At 49.6% G+C, this 19235-nt stretch overlaps 1 protein-coding gene across 1 annotated transcript in view; it reads right to left on the minus strand.

The window, feature by feature from the left end:
* Nucleotides 1-15651, minus strand: part of LOC121665428 (AP2-associated protein kinase 1-like) — a 50401-nt gene extending 34750 nt beyond the window's left edge. Inside the window, exons 1-2 of the mRNA XM_042029581.1 lie at nt 15235-15651; nt 14827-15135 (exon numbers count right to left, since the gene is read on the minus strand). Of these exons, the coding sequence (XP_041885515.1) occupies nt 14827-14989 (163 nt within the window). The 5' untranslated portion in view covers nt 14990-15135; nt 15235-15651. The remainder of the gene's footprint in view (nt 1-14826; nt 15136-15234) is intronic.
* Nucleotides 15652-19235: the final 3584 nt, after the last annotated feature.

Raw genomic sequence — 19235 nt, forward strand, 5'->3', positions numbered from 1 at the left:
GACTTTGCATTAGGGCTGTTAATATCCAAGATCATGAAAATATCAAAGAAAGTAAAGACAGCACTGGTACAATTTATGATTTACTGAGTTCAACCTGGAACATTATCTCTGCTCCCACTTCCTTCAGACGGAGACAGTCAGAAACACAAGCAATTTGCAAGTAGTTTCTCTGTTCTTCAAGCCATGGTGTTAAAAAGGATGCTACTAGGGTGGGACAACCTGTGATTAATAAAAAAGGGCAAAAAACTTAGAACTTGACCAGAGAACATTTGGGTCAGTTTGCCAACACACCGCTGACAGCAGCAGGGTGAGGTACAGGCCCTGCTCACCCAGCTCACACCCCTGAGACCTCCTCCCACACAGCAGCTCTGCAGCCTGGCTTCAGAAAGCAAATTTGTGCTGGAACTGCACCTTCAGGTGGTCCCAGCCCAGATCAGACCCCTCAAACCACAGCATCTCTTACTAAGAGACAGCAGCAAGTCATCCCAACAGGATGGGACTGAAGGGTTCACCTTCTCCTGACATTTTGGGTATGGCAGGGCATGTTACCAACAGGAAGAAACATTTTTAGAGGTTTCCCAGCACTGCCAGGTACCACAAAGGATTTCACCCGACTCAGCCTCTCTCTGGCAGGACTGACCCTGCCCACAGTCTCCCCCCAGCACATCCTCTAACCTGCTCTTTCACCACTCTACTCACACTCCCCACATGCTCTGCAGCAATTCATTCCTGGGTGTTGTCACCCTGTCACCACCACGAAGTCTCACCAAAATCTCCACTGGATCTCAACCCCAAGTTCTTCCCCTACACGCCAACGTAGCTATAACCAATCTTTTCTCCACAGCCTCCTGGGCAGCTGGAAGCATGCTATACAGAGTCTTTTCCAGATTATCCAGCACTAGAAGACTAGAAAGACTCAAAGCAGTGGTGGTTGTACGAATGTTCTCCTTTGTGTTTGCATTTTGTTGTTTCAGTACTACACGTTGGAGAGACACGACACTTGGGGTTTGGGATTTAATTAGTGCCTATGACTCACTCTCCCACCCAATTCCATAATCCTCTGGTTACATTAGGGTATTTACATGTCATTTTATATCCATATAAGTGAAGAATATTCACCCTCAAGTTGCAGGCACAGAAAACACACAACCTGTCCCAAGGCACAGGCTTGCATCACTTTGCAGGAGTAAACGGACAAAACTGGTGTTTGCTCCCCACAACCCAGGCCAAAAAACCAGGATTTTCTTTACCTGGGCTAAACTGCGTCAACAGTCTGCAAGCTGAAGCACAGAGCACTGACAGCGTGTGCTCAGCCACAGGCTCACACACAGACCCACAGGTGTGGGTGGCACCTGCCCAGCTGTCTGAAGGCGGCAGTGAGGACAGAGGAGACACGCGGGACACACCGCACACCCAACAGCAGCAGCGGGCTCTGCTCCAGGGGGGCCTGAACGTGGATCTCCTGGTCTTCCTACACCCAAATGTCTGTAAACAGTGCATGTGTTTGTGTACATGTGTGTCATAAACCAGGGTCCAGTTCTGGACAAGAACAAAACAAACCCTCATCCCCTGCCAACAGCCTCCCCAGCTGAGAACAGCAGATAATAACACTAAATTAAACAGGGCCTCTCTCAGCCCAGATTTTCTACCTCAAAGGAAAAAACAAGCTTTACTTAGTTGGTTTTTGTCGTATTTTTTTAAGTCCCTTGACTTATCTACAGCATAACATGCCAAGTTTAAGGGACTACTTCAATCTAAAGGCCTGTCCCAGCATCTCCCAGAGCAGTATTTGGAGCAAGCTATTTCAAGGAGCTCTGCTTATCAGCAACACAAACCACTGGTCTCTGCAGGGCAGACAGGAGGCCTCTGGGCAGTGCTGCTCTCCTTCAGCTCAGGGCTCTACACCACCGAGACACAAGTCCTTACCGTGCATACAGGTCTGAAAGCTACAGAGCACAGAGACTGCAGAAAACACCGTACCACACTTCCATCACAGCCCCTGGGAAGCTCCCCTTGTTCATTTCCAAGAGGAGAGATACAGCTCTCAGTGTCTGACCTCACCATATTCACCTGTACAGGGAGTCAAACACACTAAAAGTCAACAAAATTCAGTGCAGATTCTGGGTGGTTCACTGAACTTTCAGTTGTGGCTTCGTCTGCTCCTTCGGGCTGTTTCCACTGCCCCTAAACAGTGCTTTAAAAGGTTTCATCCTGGAGCGGAGATAGAACTGCTCTGGGAAACCTATCAAATCAGATCTTGAAACATCAACTGCCAATTAAATAGCCTGAACATTTAAGAGTTACCTTGAGGGCAAAAAATAAAGGGCACACCACTAACTCCAGCTGAAAGAGCCTCATCTGTGTAAGGAGCAATGGTCACCATAACTCAAATTTCAACCCTGTTCTGGCCATTTTAAGTGGCTGTAGGAGGCAATCAGAGCTCCAGAACTGCAGGGAAAGCAGACAGCATCTAGATAAAGCATAGAGGACATCTAGTATTTCATGACAGGAAACCTGAAACAGGCATGGTATCAGGAGAATCAGCTGAATCCTGCATCTCCCCAGATGGAAAATTAGCTAAGAAGGTATTTTTGCAACAAGATCAGGAATTTAACAGTGAACATACTCAAAAGAAGATTGTAACAGTTACAACCGTAAAAAGTCAGGAGAGCTCAGAGCTAAAGTGAACATACAGGAAATGCAGCTTCTATTGCATAGGACGAACTCTTGAAGAATATTAAAGCTTTGCTGGGCAAATCACCAGCTCCCCTTTCCTCCCTGCAGAGCATGTGCACAGCTCGTTTCCTGCTAGCAAATGCTGGGGCTTCCCAGGCTTCATCCTACTGCCAGAGGAAGGCAGTGCTGGGACACTGAGGTGGATTCTCTGCTCACCTGGTTCATATTCACAACAACAGCAGCTCTGAGCAGGGCAGGTAATAAACTCACTGTTCCACACAGTCCATAGCAGAGAAATACATGTGCAGCCCTACAACTCCACAGCTCCCAGAGTTAGGCACTGTCCTTCCAATAATAACCACTTTAAGCAGCCAGGAATTCTCCACACAGCTCACATTCGAGCTGGGAAGAATTTGATCTGCACAAAGTCAATCTGCACATCAGCAATAGAGTTTCCATGTTAAAGCAGCAAGCAGAGGAGCCTCCATGGCTGGCCAGCAGAAATCCCTCAGGCAGCCTCATGCTGAGCGAGTTCTCCGGGCACGGAAAGCCAGGCATCTGCGTCAGCCTGGTGCCCACACAAAATCAACTGGGATTCAGTAGGAGGCAGGAAGAAAAAGGGAAAAAAAACAAACACCCAGCTTCAAAGATACCTCCAGAGCCCATCAGACAACACCCATCATCAGGGCAAAGGTCTGCTTCCAATAGAGCAGAACAGCCCCGGCAAAGCCCTGCTGATCACAAACCCTTCTCACTCCCAACTCAGAAAGCAGCAGCTCTTCCAGCTCCAGCACTGCTTAAGCTTTAGGCTTTAAATACCACCAGGAAAACCCTAATGGAACATCCAGCACATCTGAGCAAAGGACTTCTCCCCAGGTTAAACAAAGGCTTGAGCTTACACAGAGTTCCTGGGTCAGACTCACAGCCAGGGGAAAGCAGGGCCATGGTCAGCCCTACACAAGATTTACCACAGCTGAGAATCCTAATGCAATTATCCAATATTACCAACATAATTACAGGGCCCTTGCTTAGTGTCACTGCTGCAATATCTAGGCCATGACAAGACAGATTTAGATTTACAAGCTCCACCCTCTCCTTTTAAATAGGCAGGACGTCACCATCATTAATGTTGGTGTGGCAGCGCCAGCCACGAGTGCCTGAACCGTGCAAAATAATACAACCCAGAACCTCATCCAAGACACAGCACGAGCATGGCCTTTACCTCTCCTGATTTTAGGAGAGCAAGACTGGTTGTCTAGAGATTGTGGCAGTTTTGGGAGTGAATATTCAGTCTATCAGCTATGATGCTCACAACAGCAAATAGACACAAAATAATTATAATAGTTAGAAGCATTTTCACCACATGGATGACATGGAAAAAACATAACTGCCTCTTGTCACTTCTCTGGGGGTTATTTTGACAGACCTGATTTAAAACCATTCAGCTTCATTTCTTTGAATGTTTCAGGACCCCATCTCATTACCTCTAGGAGACACCTCACTCCCCACACAATCCTGCAACTCCCAGCCAGGTCCACGGAGAAGGACAAAAGAGGAAGCTGTAAATCACAACACAGCAGAGAAAGGAGAGGAAGGAAATTAATCTCTTCCATGCAACAGCATTTTAGAAGCCTAAAATAATCAGTGGGCAAGATCCAGCCTGTGCATTAAATCCACACTCTTGTCAGAAGCTCTGGTCCAAGGGCAGCAGCGGCTTGGCATTCCGAGAGCAGCGGCAGAGCACAGCCCAGACACCCCAACTCAGGGGCATTAAAGTCTCCCAGTATTTGCAGTATTTGTGACAGCAATTTTGTAACAAACAGCAGCTCACTAAAGGCGATGAAACTGTACTGGCTGTCACAGCAGGAAGCACGTTTAGGTGCTCACGTGGGGAGATTTGCTGGGCATGTGCTCTGCTGCACAGCCCTGTGCATCCACTCCATTCCTCCCTGACAGGCAGACTTGGAAAACCAAAGCTGATAGAACAGTGTTTTATTACTATGCAGCAAGACACGCTGCCTCCAAATAGATTACTTGGCAAGGCAGACTCAGTCCCTCTCAATTGTAACAATTTTAGTCCTTGAACTTCCACTGTAAGCCTGAAAAAAAATAAAAATTAATGGGTCATGAATAACTCACAGCTTAAAAAAAATTAAAAAGAGTCATTTGTTTAGTTATCAGTCAGCCCTTTAAAAAGCACATTTCAGCTGCTATTATTCCAAGCAGCCACTAATAGCATCTGAGCCCTTGTTCATCTCCAAGTGAAATTAGCACTGGCATCAACATGCTGCGGAGCATGACGGGCTCTGAGTGAACACGACTGGAACTGCAAAGCCAGCAAGAAGCTGCAGCAACTGCAGGCAGCTGAAAAGCTTCCCTGGAAAGGCAAGGAAGCGGTGAATCATGTCAGCAGGAGAGAAGAGAAAAAAGCTAAACTAGTCGAGCAGAGAGCAGGTTGTAGCTGGAGGTGTAGAGGAGGGAGAAAGCAAGACGAAGGCCAGGGCTGGGACTGGTCTTTAGCTGGACTGGCTTGCAAGGGCAAGAGCAGGCCATGGAGACCCGAAGTGCCATGGTAACAGCACACTCCACTTGGGAAGCAATTATGCAAGGATCCGAGGACAGCTCACGGCAACAGACAAGTTAGGCATTTAGGAATTTTGATTACTATGGCAGCACCCAGACACGCCTCCTGAGCACAGCAGCAGGAGAACCCCAAGCAAAACTCCACTACGTACATTCCAGGAAGAGCCTGAGCTTACAGCCAACAGGACACTGTCAGAGCTTCACAGCAGTGGATGAAGGCTTCTCTCCAACCAGCTTCCTCTCCTTAAACCCAGGAATCCAGAGTTCAGCCTTTCCAGGAATCCCATATAACTACAGGTTATGGATACCTATGTAACTACAGGTTACAGGTACCCTTGGGCCACCGAAGTGCCACCTCCCTGAGTAACAGGAAAACACAACTTAAGGACACATCCCATTCCTCTGCAAGGGCACAGTGCTGATCAACCCCTGAAGACAGCAATGAACTTTTCAACTCCTCAGTACATGCCAAGCATGGATAGCACAAGCATGTGCCACCAGGCAGACCTCAGGGAATTTAAACCCCCAGGTACAGCCAGGAGCACACAGTATCCAGCATTCAGCATTTAATGGGGAAAAAAATCAGCTCTACATGAAACAGGGCTTTGAGTTTTCCACACACACACGGGTGAGGAGGGAGAGAGATGAACTATTTGTCTGTTCATTTGTCAGATCTCCAGGAGCAGGAAACAGCTGCAGGGGTCCAGAACCTGCAGCCTTGTGACTGTTACTCACCAAGCCCATAACCATTGGGGATTGAATTAATCAGCTCAAATGAACGTAAATAATTGCTTTATTTATTTATATCCCAACTTAAATATAATAAATATATTACTAAATGCATCAGTAGCAGAAAGACTTTCAAAGGTAAGACTTTTCAAGTGTAAGGGCTTGTTGTGTTAAGTTTAAAACAAAAGCAAAAGGTAGAAAACCACCACCTGCCCCCCTTCAAAAATAGCATCATTTTAATTTTTAAAAAAATCCAATACATTTAATCCTGTCACATGTTCTGCTGAAAACTGGGTGAGCAAGGCTGAGTTTATGTGTTTCCCGTGGTCTCTGAATAATATCAGATCTCCAGAAGATCCTGTGTATCAACTCTCACACCGTGATCAGCTGTACCATCACAGCTGCTTGTACCCAACACCCTCTCTCTGAGCAGGCCTCCTAAGGCAGCAGCACACAAGGTACCAAGCATGTCACTGAGAATCAGCAGGCACAGGGAAGGGCCAGGAATCTCCAAGAAGCAAGGACAGGCTTTGTTCTGCATTTGCATTATGGGACACAGGGCCCTGGTCCATGATAAAAGTTCCTGGATACTATGGTGACATGAATATTAATGACCCTGTGATTAAAACACCAGGCAAGGAGTGTATTTGCATTTAATACAAGACTTTGTCCCCGCTCTCCTACACAGCCCTTATCAAATGGCTTCATCTTCATAGGCTTCAGCTTCTCATTTGTAAAATAATTTGATAAGCCTCCCTCCCACCATCTGTTTGTCTGCTCTGCAGAGAGGGAATGGGCACAGAACCACAGGTTGTGTGACACCTCACCTCTCCAGAGAGCAGAGACAGCTCAGCAGTTCAAACTACAACTGGTAATGGAGCACAGAAACAGAAGGGTAAACTCATATTCGCATGTGCAAGTACATCTTCTGACTCAAAGCAACAGGTAAAGGCCAAAGGAAAGGCTCTGACGTTCAGATTTGTCCTCGCCAGAAATATGTGCCCAAGGATCACAGGACAGTGTTACCTGCCTGTACTGCCCCCTCCCCTTCTCTCTGCCACACTGTCCCTCCTGCATCCTTTGCCACCCTACAACCCACAAGTCAGGGCTCTGTGCATTTCTTTATCTCCTTACAAACATAACCAATAAAAACCACAAACATAAGAACCAGTAGGATCTCATCAGTTGACAAGTGGGGCTGGCCTCATGTGTCATCCTACACTGCCTGCCTTGTGAGAGGGCTGTGACAAATACACAGGCACCAAAGAGCTCCCTCCAGTCAGAACACACATTACTGTGCAAGCAGCACTGCCTGGAATTCCCAGGGAACAGCCAGTGTATACCAGGCAGAGCCCACATCAGCTGCTCCCAAAACGGCCACGAGCATCCCACTGAAGTTTCCTACACTGTAAGGGGGAAATAAGGCACAGAGACATCAGAGGAGTTTAGCAGGTTCCTCTCAAGTGCGTATTTGCCTAATGGGACACTGGCAGAACCTTAGTCAGAGGATCCTATGGAATCCAATAAAGAGGATCCATCCCAGCCCCTGAGCCATCCTTGCTATATCCTGCCTTTTCCCACCTCTCTTCCAAAGAGACGTGGCACTGCCTCTTCCCTCCAGCCAACATCTCCTGCCTGTTTGTGCTGTACCCCATCCCTACTCCCTACCCACCACCTGGATGCCTGTCCAAGGAGAGCTGCTACAAAATCTGGGTGAAAAGGCAAGTGTGCAGCACCTGAGTCTCTGCACACACACAGGTGCTTTCACAGATCCTTCTAACTCCAGAGAGTGTTTTAAGAGTCTCACGGTATTGCTCATGCCTCCAGCCATTTGCATACTGCCGGTATCAGACACTTCTTGCCAAAGGTCATGAAGAGAGCTATTAGAGCAGAGCCCTGGGCCAGCAGCAGCCACCAATAACCCTCATGTGGACACACTGCAGCCCTAAGTGAGGATTTCCCATCGATCCAGCTCCCTCCTCCCAAGCAGCAGCTCGGTGCCAGAGACGTCTTTATGGCTGAAGCACTTCCCAAGTCGGAAGCCATTAATCCTTCAGAGGGTCACAACAGGTAACTAAAGTAACACTGAATTAGCAGGTAGGTCATGCAGAGAAGTCACATAAGGCAAAAGGCCTGCACTTGTGTGCTTCTCACATCAGCACTGATTTCTTGTGTTCATTTTAAGTATTTCAAACCACTTTGAAATTCCAAATTTTGCATCACTCTCATAAAGATCTGAATAGCACCCACATGCAACCTGGGATAGCAGTGAAGTCACAAAACATGTATAACACACCAAACCAAGGGTTCCTCCTGCTTGCTTTGGTGCTTTGAAGAGAGACTGATGTTCAGTGACAGCCACAGGAACCAGGCACATCGTGTCCTCACGGAGCATTCCTCACATCTTTGAGACAAGCTTGAGTTTATTTTACTGCTGCCATTTGTGCAGCAAAAGCACATGTCAGCCCTGCAAGCATCATTTCGCTTACAGAAGGAGAGACAAGCTAAGATATCATCTGAGCAACAGCTGTGCAATTAGAGAGCCTCAGAAGATCTTGCATCTTGCTCTCACACCCTTGAGAACAGCTTGTCAGATTGCTTTGTAAGTTCACACAGGCACGTTCTGGGGCCCTCTAAAACAGGCCCATGATCACCTAACGGGAAGGGAAACCGATGTGTGACTAACAGTGAATGAAGATCAGCTCTACCTGCCCTCATCACAGCACCTTCCAGCTCAGCTGTGGGGGGGATGCACACACAAATCCCTGCTCAGGGAACTCAGCTGCTGATGGCTTTTTTTATTTTTAATTTATGAGATCACCCGTCACTGGTACGTAATTTGTTTCTGCAAAATCATGAAGCAAACCAGATGCCATGAGCATCTTGTTCCAAAAATGTCTTTAATCCAATCCTGCAACACATGGCCCAGGGTCCTGGTGTCAGCAGGGTTCTGCCACAGAGCAAGCATGAATTTACACCCAAATCACATGTGTGCCAAGAGCACACTCACTGAAATCACAGAGAGGCAGCACTTGAGAGGAAACACAGACTGCAATTAAAGCACCCAATCTGGAAGGCCAGAGATCAATTCCTGACTTGGCCACACGTGCTCTGCATTGCTTCACCTCCCTATCTGAGTTCCCAGCAGCCCTAAAAGGGATGGAAGGACACATTCACAGACTGTGCCACGGCTCAGATACTCTGGGTAGTGAGAGCTCCTCACATTAGCAGAGCTGCAGCAGCTCCCCTCTGCTTTCACTCTGCTGCATCACACTGTAGGCAGCTAACAATAACCTTCATTTCATTTAGTGGCAATTCCTGGACCTCCTACAAAAGGAGAAAGTTTCCATAATGACAAAAAGCCACAAATGAGAATTACCTTGCAATGCCTCACTTAAGCCTTTCCAAATCTTTTCCTTGTGCTTGTAAATCACTGTCAGTATTGTTCCTACTCTCAAAAAGTACAGCAGCCAGTATCTGATCCAAGGAGGTTTGTTTCCAGCATGATACTGCCACAAGGACATCCTGTGCTTCCCCCATCCAAGGAAGCCAGCACCCTTTCCTGGGAAACGTACTTAGTTACCTCTTGTTATCAGAAGATAACTCCTTCATAAACCGAGTTTGCTTATGGCACGTTCTGCTCAGAGACTTCCTGTCTCCTTCCACTTGTGGAACACAAGTAAACACTTAGCACAAGCGAAGGCAAATTGGTTTTGACTTTCCAGAGAAGCAGCACCAGCCCTGCAGCTGGCACACTGCCTTCCCAACAGGCACAGCCTCAGCCTGCCCAGAACACTATTTACACTGAAAAAAGTCACCTTCAAGGGAAGCAGCTCCCAGTCCCAACACAAGTGTGCAGCACCTAGCCAGTCCTGACCCCTTATTAGCCATGATTAATGCAGGTGGGTGAGCTTGGAAGGCAGTAAGTGCTAAATCCAGAGTGGATTCCAACTTGTCTTCAGCACATTTATAACTTCCCACCTGCTCTCCTCAGCTGCTGACAAGCTCCTGCACAAAGGGGAGAAGGCCCACACCACAATAAAAACATTATGGCAGTGCACGTTCTCCTGGGAGCCACAATGTCAGTGCTGATGTTGCAACTGGAGGTTAGAGACCTGTTCCTTTGTAACTACTAGAACACTTCTGCAAGACCCCAGCTGGAGAGTTAAACCATGTATTATCCCCAGCCAGAATCCCAAAACTAAGCTTTCTTAAACTAACTGACAGCTTCATAGTAGGACTGCTTGCAACAGAAACTATTTTGGTTTAACATGGAAGGTTTCTTCCCGGGATGATGACTGCAGAAGACTCCCCCTGCCATGACTGCCCTGGACTAACACTGCCTCAAAACGAGCTTTTAGCTACCACAGCTGTTACACAAGGAACCAGCCCCCCTGGGTACAACCCAGACCCCTTCTCTGACAGGCTGCACAAAGCTCACGAGCCAGGCCAGGCCAGTCTCTGGCCTACACAACTTCTTGCACACTTAAATCCATTAACACCTGCCTTTCCTCCCTGACTACATCTCAGAACACAGCACACACTGTCCCAGCAAAAGCTGTGCTGCTAAAAGCACCAAAACACTTGGGATACCTCAACATTTACCAAATAACTCCCTTGGGATTCTTCACAAGTTCCCCTGGCTCCTACCCTCAAAAAACCAGGCTGCTAGAACACAGAATCAAACATCCTACCTAGCAGAGCAGAGTACATGTCACAAGAAACACAGAAAAAGCAACAGGGAAAAATAAAAAAATAAAAATCACATGTCCCATTCCAAGAGGAGAAACAGTTTAATTCGTAATCCAAATGTCACTGGTCAGCTGATTAGCAGCTGGCCCTTGGCTGAAGCTAGAAAGCAGTAACTCACAAAATACACTTCAAAGCAATGTCTTGAACCCAACCACACTGGAATTGGGTTGAGGATCACATAAATCTGAAAAACGTACTTCAGATGGGGTTTGCTTTAAAGTGAAATTATTTTAGAGGAAGCTCAGTTGTATTTTCAGTGACTTCAGGTTATGGTGCTGCAGAGAAAGGACGTGCCAAGGGTGAGCAGGGCAGGGGTCAGCAGAAACCCTCTGCACTCAGCCCAGCCACACCAGTGGGCAGCTCAGGGAACCCCCCCTTTCCCACCAGGCATGGGTTGGGCATTCACAGCCTCTCCCAGATGCTTCCTACACGCATTTCGTACATGCACTGGCCGGCAGGTCTGCCAAGGAAAGTCAGGATGAATGCCACAATGTCCCTCTTTTGAAAACAGAGGAAAAAATACATCTGGCAAACATAAGATGATTTGGTGACTTTGCACTGGTTCGCAATATCAACCGTTAAATGCTTTCAAATCAACACTAGCTACCAGCACACAGGCATGTACCTGAAAAACTCCAGGGAGATATCCAACAACTATTAAACCTGAATCCCTTACTTACACACTTCAAGGGGAAAAGACCTACAGAAAAATAATACTGATTTTAAAAGTAACTTTTCATCGACCTGCAGCAATGCAGCCTGTACCTTTTGCTAGAAGCAGAGAGAGACAAAACCCTGCTCAAACACGTGCCCCATCAGTGTTTACACACCTCGGGTCAGCTCAACACTCTCTTACAACATCGTGAGCACAGAGTCACACAAAACACAGAGGCCCTCAGAAATGGGACACTGGGGCAATCCCCACCCTGTTTTAGCTCGGAGGAGTACCCATGCCTTGTGGTACTTTGCCACACACGTACATCTCTCAAACTCCTTAGCAAATTCCTAATTTATGGCAACATCCTTCTCAATATTTCTGCTGCTCTGATCCTCATCCGAGGGACACCAACCTCCCTACAGCTCCAGTGTGGGGCTCTGGGGTGGGTTTTTGTTGTTTTGGTTTTTTCTCTATGCACAGGCAGAAACAAAGAGCACTATCTGACTTGGTCCAACACTGTTTTGGTTTCCTTTCAGAAGGAAAACAGCAAGACAGCAGCCCCACACTGCAACAGCTCCTGGGCATTCACTTCAGCTCTGTGAAACACCACTCACCCCAAAACCAGTCACAACACCCCTCAGCCCATACTGGGGCACTTTGTGACTTTAAACCTGGCCCTGCGGACCCCCAGGGCCAGCAGCACTGCCCTCCCACCGGAGATAATCCTTGTGCAAACTCTGAGGGGAATTTTTCAAGAGATTATTTGTGCTATTATATGGATTAGAGGAGGACAGCTCCAAAGACCTAACCAGGAATCACCTATTGCAACACCCTGTTTGTAACAAAACCACTGATTCACCAGTATCATAACACCACAACCAACCTCTCAAATTCCTTCTATATTATTCCCATCTACTTCCTTCCAAAAGGAAGGGATGTTCCTCCCTGTCCAGGAAGGCAAGTATCCAGACACAACTATTTTTCAGGGGTGGGGGTGCACCTGACCACAGCAGATATTTTGGGGGATCTACACAAGAGCCCAGAGGCACATGGAGCCATTTGCCACTTGGCACACGCAGTGCTGCAGCCAGGACACACTCCTTGTCAGCAGGGTTGCTCAGCAGAATTCAGGGTGACCAGGCACAGCTCTGACAGAGGTAAATCCCAACACTTCAATTCCATAAGTTCTGGTTCAACTCAAGTCTCCTCCACACCATTCATCACTTCATTGAGTCTCTCTTTTAAGCCACTTTCACATCTCATTTTTTTTTAATGTTTCACATGCTGCACCAGGCCTCCCCACTCCCTCCTAAAGCAACGGGGATGAGAGGTCTTTCCTTCCCAGACAGGACACTCCTCCTACAAAGTGCTTCCCAGGGGACTTTTCCTTTTAGCAGAAATAGCCAAGAGCTGCCTTTTCAGCACTGCTGAAACACCACTGCAGATACAAAGAGGTTTTCCAGCCAAGGTCTCAGATGTCAGGAGCGCAGGGACCGGGCTGCCCATGAGCTCCCCAGGTCTCCAGCTGAGTCAGGGAGAAAAGGCTGTTTACCAGCACACTCAGCCACAGGCATGCAGAGCTGCAGCACTTCTGACCCACACTGCCTCCCCAGATGGCCCAACTTTCCTATAGAGGAAATGGCATTTTCACCTCTCTGTTCCAAAAAAAGGTGACAACCTGCAAACCAACACACCACCTTGCTCTTGTCCCCTCAGAGGCTTCGCTCTGCGTGCAGAAAGATTTCAGGCTGCCCACAGCAGAGTCCCACTGTGAGGAAGATACCTGTGCAGCACCCTTCACCAGAACTCCCTCTGCCTCAGAGGAACAGAACACAGCACCTATTTCGCAGGAGTGCTCGGCCTGCGTGTGAGGATCCCAGAGCTGCAGGCCATGCTCCATCCCACAGGCCAGCCAGGAAACCACGAGTGGCAGGGAAAAGCCCCCACAAGCAGCAGCTCCCCCAGGACAGCGAGGCAGGGAAGGGAGGCACTTCTCTCCCAGGCAATCCGTGCTACCACCTCCACCTCTGCTGCAGCTCAGCCCCGGCGAGCAGGAGAGCCCGGTGACACACGGCTCCGCTTCCCGGGGCTGTCAGCACAGGGCAGAACCTGCCAGCAGATTACTCATCAGCAAAAAAAGCCTCTGCCTTCCCATGTTACCAGGATGAGGCCATCCTGCATTAAAAAGAGACTGACAGCTTCTCAAGTTTAGCTCACGTAGGTCCTAAGCTTCCAGGGCCAAAAGGGCCTTGGAAATATCAGTCAAGGCAAACCTATATTGCAAATTTCAAGAAAAAAATCACTATAGTTACTAGTTAAAAGCCTGGTTTCGGTGCTCCTCTCAGCAGAACGTATCAGAAACCATGTCTAAAAAACAAGTCACAGACCTATTTTCTTGTACACCATGGTGAATTCTTACAAACCTGAACACAGGCAGCGTACACAGAGTCCCTCTTCCATTTTAGGGCTCTTTCTGTAAAAGCCAACACAGGTCCTCCCACTCAGCTCTCTCCCAGCAGCTCTCCTTCACCATCAAAACAAAACACTGTTTTGACTAAAATCGCCCAGGATGCTGCGCAGGAGGGACCAGGAGCGGGTCTAAGGAGGCCAACATCTCTCTGAAGGTCGAGGCTAAGGTTACCAGCCAGAGCCATTCAGGAGGTTCCTTACAACCCCAACAAATGAAATGTAAAACGATAGTTCAAGCAGCAGAGCTGGTTACAATTAAACAAATGCCACCAGCAGCTTGCTGCACTGCAAGGCCTGCATACATTACGAGTTCTATAACCCCTACGATTCATTTCTAGGTCTTTAACTGTTTTATTTGGGGGAAAACAAAACAAAAACAAAACAAACAAAAGCAATTGGGATCACACCTTCCCCATGCAGAAACCCCACACACAGAGAAATCCCTCATCCCAGCTCACAGCCAGTCCTGCTCAGCCTATACCTATGTGGATGACATAGCTACAAGGAATTTACTCCAGTGTTTTAATCCTCTCTGCTTGAGGTAGGAAAGGAGGTAACAGCTGAAGAAAGTTTAAGAGTGAAGGACACTGCTTTCTTTATTTACAGCACCTTGTTCTGCACCAAAATATTTGACAATATTTTGGTGGGGGTGTCTTTGTAACTCCCAGTTTAGGAGAAGTGGGAAACAATTAACTTCTGAAAACCTCCCAATTTCTAAAGCATTAAAAAAAAAAAAAAGCCAAATCCAGCAAACCCACACTGGATTTACAGATGGGAAGACCAGACACGTCAGCTTACAGACACCACTGAGCTGCAATTCTGTCAAGGACAATGAAATATTCGGGAATCTGGGGGTCAAGGAGGAGGCTGGGTGCCCAGAACAGCTCAAGGCCTCCCTTTCAGCTTGGGGAAGGAAAACCAGCACACGTCGAGCGCTCTGAAAGGCACCGGGATCTTACCTTCCGCCAGCACCTCGTCCACAGTGACCTGGTGCCGGCCGATGCTGAAGACCCGGCCGATGTAGCCGCTGCCCGGGCCGCTGCTGCCGCCGCCGCCGCCGCTGGTGCCCGACCCGGGCCCGGAGCCGCCCTGCTCCCGGCGCGAGTCGAAGAACTTCTTCATGTCTCAGGAGGCGGCAGCTGCCGGCGATGGGGGCGATGCCGCTGTCAGGTCCCGAGCCCCTCCTGGCTCCTGCCGCGGCCGCTGAGGGGGGCCCGGGGCCGCTCGCCTGGCGGGGCCGAGCCGCGCTGTCCGCCGGGGACTCACACCTGCAAAACCACAGGGGGATAACGGGGGCGCGGCGTTACCCCCGCGGGCCGCCGTGGGCCCCTCGGCGAGCCCCGACCCACAGGGACCCTGCCCGGTACCTCGCAGAGGGCGGCGGGTGCCTCCATGCGCCCCGCGGGGCCGGCGTGCGCAGCCCCACCGGGTCACGGCGGGGGCCGGCTGCCGGCAGGGCCCGGGGCCCGCATCGCTGCCTGGCGGCGTCACCGGCGGCCACCGAGCCCGTCAGGGACAGGGACCGACCCCACCGCCGCCGCCCCCCGCCGGCCCCATCCGACCAGGAAATGGGCCGGCACAGGAAGTCCCGGCTGCCGTCGGGAGCACCGCCCCCGCGCCTCCGCCAGCTGCAGGGCCCGGCCTGGCCTCGCCGCCCCGGCGTGTCCCGTCGCGGGCTGTCCCGTCCCGCTCCGCCCCGTTCCGGGATGCCGCGTCCCAGAATGTCCTGTCCCGGAGCCCCCGGTGAGCCCCCCGCCCCACAGCGCGGCGGGAGGGGGAGCGGGGGCTCGGTGGGATGGCGGCGCCGCGCACTGTACGCTGGGAGCGGTAGTTCCGCGGCGGGACCGGAGGGGGGCCTTGGGGCGGCGAGGACTACAAGTCCCGGCATGCCGCGCGCCGCTGGCCGGCAGGGGGCGCTGTGCTGGCGGGGCCCTCAGGGGGCTGTGGCGAAGTGTCCGGGCCGGGGTCGCCCCTCAGACCGGCCGGGACCGGGGGCCGCCCCAGGGACAGCGGACGAGGCCCGGGGGCTCCGTGTCCTCCTCGTCGCGAGGGATGAGTGCAGAAATCCTGTCCGTGAGGAACCACGGCCCACACTGGGGCTTTGCGTGGTGACTGGTATTTACGTTTATCTTTGAAATAATGCGCTGAACTCGATGTTTTTGTGATATCATAGTAAAAGGCCACTGCTGTGACATCTTGGGATTAACCTGAAGCACAAGGCCTATCTTCACACAGGCCCTACTAGTGCCTGGTTTGAGAGCCTCAAAAAAATCCTAAAAACAGAGATATCCCAAGCTCTCAGAATGTCTTTAGTGTTTTACGCCTAGTAGCTGGTTTTGTAAAGCCTGTGCCTTGGATTCGCTGTTAAATTACAGCTTCCTCCTCCTTCCTGCCCAACTACCGGCAAGGTGCTCATCAGAGGCGCTGCAGCTCCTCCAGAGCCCAAAGCCATTGGGTCAGGCTTTGGAAAGGTTTACTTTAGCTCAAATATTGGGAAACTTAATTTAAATGCACTTTGGGTTCTTTTCAGCGTTTTTTCCTCAGAAATCAGGAGAGTTTCCCAGCCTATGGCATGCATTCTGGAGTTGGGATTTCAAACAGCAGAGGGAAATGTTAAAATGGCAAAAATTGTTTTTTCCACAGTGAAGCCCTAGAATACAAAACGCAGGCAGCATGTGGGTGCCAAATGAATACCTCCATGACACACCACTCTCCTTCCTCCCCTCTGACTGGGATGGAACAGGAAACCAAAGCATGGTCCCATTTTCCCAATGACTATTATTTCCTGTATTACAGTGATAACTGCAGTCATCCTGCTGACAGCCCCTGTCCCCAGCGGATAGGCCAGGCCCGGTTACTTTGGGATGACAAAAATGTTTACCCTTCACATGGCCCTTTTCTTCATCCGGCCTCGCTTGGGTCACAGGCTTCCAGCAATGCCCAAGTGAGATTGGATCAGGATGTTGTAAATGGATCTAATTGGTCTTCCCTCACAGTGTTTGAAGACTTCTAAGATGCATATGGCTCTCAGAACAGGCAGGTAAAATTGCTGGTGGTAACATTCAGCACCTGGATACACAGATCTGACAGCACGGCACGGCACAGTTGTTTTTCTGCTGAGCCACTGTGCCTCTTCACTGTGGATAATGCTACACCTCTTCCACCATCCTTGTCCTCAGCAGGTGTTATAGGTAAGTGCCCACAAGCCCACCCTGCAGACCTCAAAGTCCTCCTTTGACCACCTTCAGTCACCCATAATTCGTAGGGTGGCTCCTGACTGCACCTCATTTCCAAGTACACCCCAAGTCCAGACAGCTGAAACTGCGATCATTTCATCCAGGCAGCTAACACACATGTGGAAACAGTCCCTTTTTCATTTGCAGGCTTTAATCTGCACGAAACCTGCTTGCGGTTTGGGGCTCTGTGATGAATTAATTGCCAGTGGTCAATACAGAAGGTTCATGCGCCCTTCAGAAAAATACGAACTGAGTAAAGTCTCAGTTGCTTCTATCCATTATCTTAATTTTTTTTTTTTTAATTCCTCTAACCTGTGAAAATCCCCAGGCATCTCTCAAGACTGAGGTAAAACACCCAGTGCAAAAATCAGGTCCCATCAACAGGGATTTCTGGGAACTCTGCAGAACTGAACAATTTCCAAGGAAATTGGGCATCTCTGTAGAGTACAGGGAAATGACTCACTTCCAACTAAAGAAGGTAAAAGCCACTGCATGCAGAGAGCTGCAGATGCACTGCTGAGCCTCCTCCCTGGCTCTGAGAGGGCTTTTTTTAACCATACCTGCAGTGCAATGCAGGGAGTGTCAGACCCACGCACGGCTGGGGGCTCTGATGTTCAGCCCACGGGCACACAAACCCCATCCACGACCATTTTGGGGAGCAGAAGCACAGCAGGAGCCATCCCCGGCTGCAGATGCTGAGGAGATTCTTTATTCCAGAAGGCACAAGGCTTGGCTGCACTGCTGCAATCCCAGTGACCTTCACAGGGATCAGGGAACTGAGCCTGAAAGCTCTAAGTGAAAAACCTGATCAGTGGCTGCAGCACAGACATGGCCTGGTGCTTCTCCCGTGTCAGCCCAGAGCGACTCCAGAGTGCTCCCAGACTTGTCCTGCTGCAAGAGGAACCTCAGTCTGACTAATACGCTCAATCCTAAACACCAAATTTTAAGCTGCTAAAATCCCATGACGCGAGGTTTAGAATATCCGAGTGTGGTCAGCAGAGCTGCTTCCCTGCACATTGTCTCCCTGATCCCTGGTTCTCCTGCACTGCTCAGAAAATGCATTCAAATCCCCAGGAAGAAGCACATTAAAACAGCTGCATCCCACTTCATCAAACTTTCCAGACAGCTCAGCATTTTCTAAATAAAAACACAGGCCTGGACAAGTTTCCTGCGGTCCCCGAAAGGCGAGGGCACACTGGCCCCTTCTGGAGAGCTCGAGGAGCGGCAACGACGGAGAAAAGAGCCGGCTCAGCTTCCTGTTCTTGGTGACACTTAACTGTCCCGGGCAAACAGAGCAATGGTCACATTTTCCTGAATTCACCGCATAATAATTAAGTCTTAATCACACGGTTATGTCTATCTTGATACGGATGTTGGGAGAGCCACTTTTTACACAGGCAGACAGTGATAGGGCTTTCAAAGTAACAGAGGAGATATTCAGATTGGATATAAGAAAGGAATTCTTCCCTCTGAGGAGGGTGAGGCCCTGGCACAGGGTGCCCAGGGAAGCTGTGGCTGCCCCTGGATCCCTGGAAGTGTCCAAGGCCAGGTGGGATGGGGCTTGGAGCACCTTGGGATAGTGGAAAGTGTCCCTGCCCATGGGGCTTGGAACAAGATGAGCTTTAAGGTCCCTCCCAACCCAACCCATTCCACAATTCTGTCTCTTTAAACATACATTTACTGCAAAAAATTCGGTTAAGCTTCTCACCAGCTAAAGAATAGAGCCACTGTTCTATCCATCTCTCTGCCTGTGATTTTCTGGATTTCAAGGATTTCTTTCCAAGTGCATAGTCGTGCACTATTAGCATGACCAGAAAAACCATCACTGTTCTTCATCACCCCCAAGAAGAGGTCAGTTCTCCAGCACATTATCATGGAGCTGGGCTTTACTGGGTTCAGAGTTGTGCAGAAGAACAGAAAGACTCAGACGTGTATTTTACGTGTTTAAAAACTGGAAGTTTCCACCTCCTTGGTGCTCCTGTTTGCCCTTGCAGGACCTCCTCACTGGCTCAAGCAATGGCTCTGCTTCCTGTGGCTGGAAGCCACATCTTCCATCCACAGTAATGGCACCCTAGTAGGCACACTCAGAAATAATGGAGCTGATGGAGCTCTGCAGGCTCATGCACGTGGGA

The sequence above is a fragment of the Corvus kubaryi genome, unplaced genomic scaffold (assembly GCF_017639235.1).
Source record: "Corvus kubaryi isolate FWS band 111438036 unplaced genomic scaffold, C.kubaryi_AGA036_p1.0 37326, whole genome shotgun sequence".
Taxonomy (NCBI): domain Eukaryota; kingdom Metazoa; phylum Chordata; class Aves; order Passeriformes; family Corvidae; genus Corvus; species Corvus kubaryi.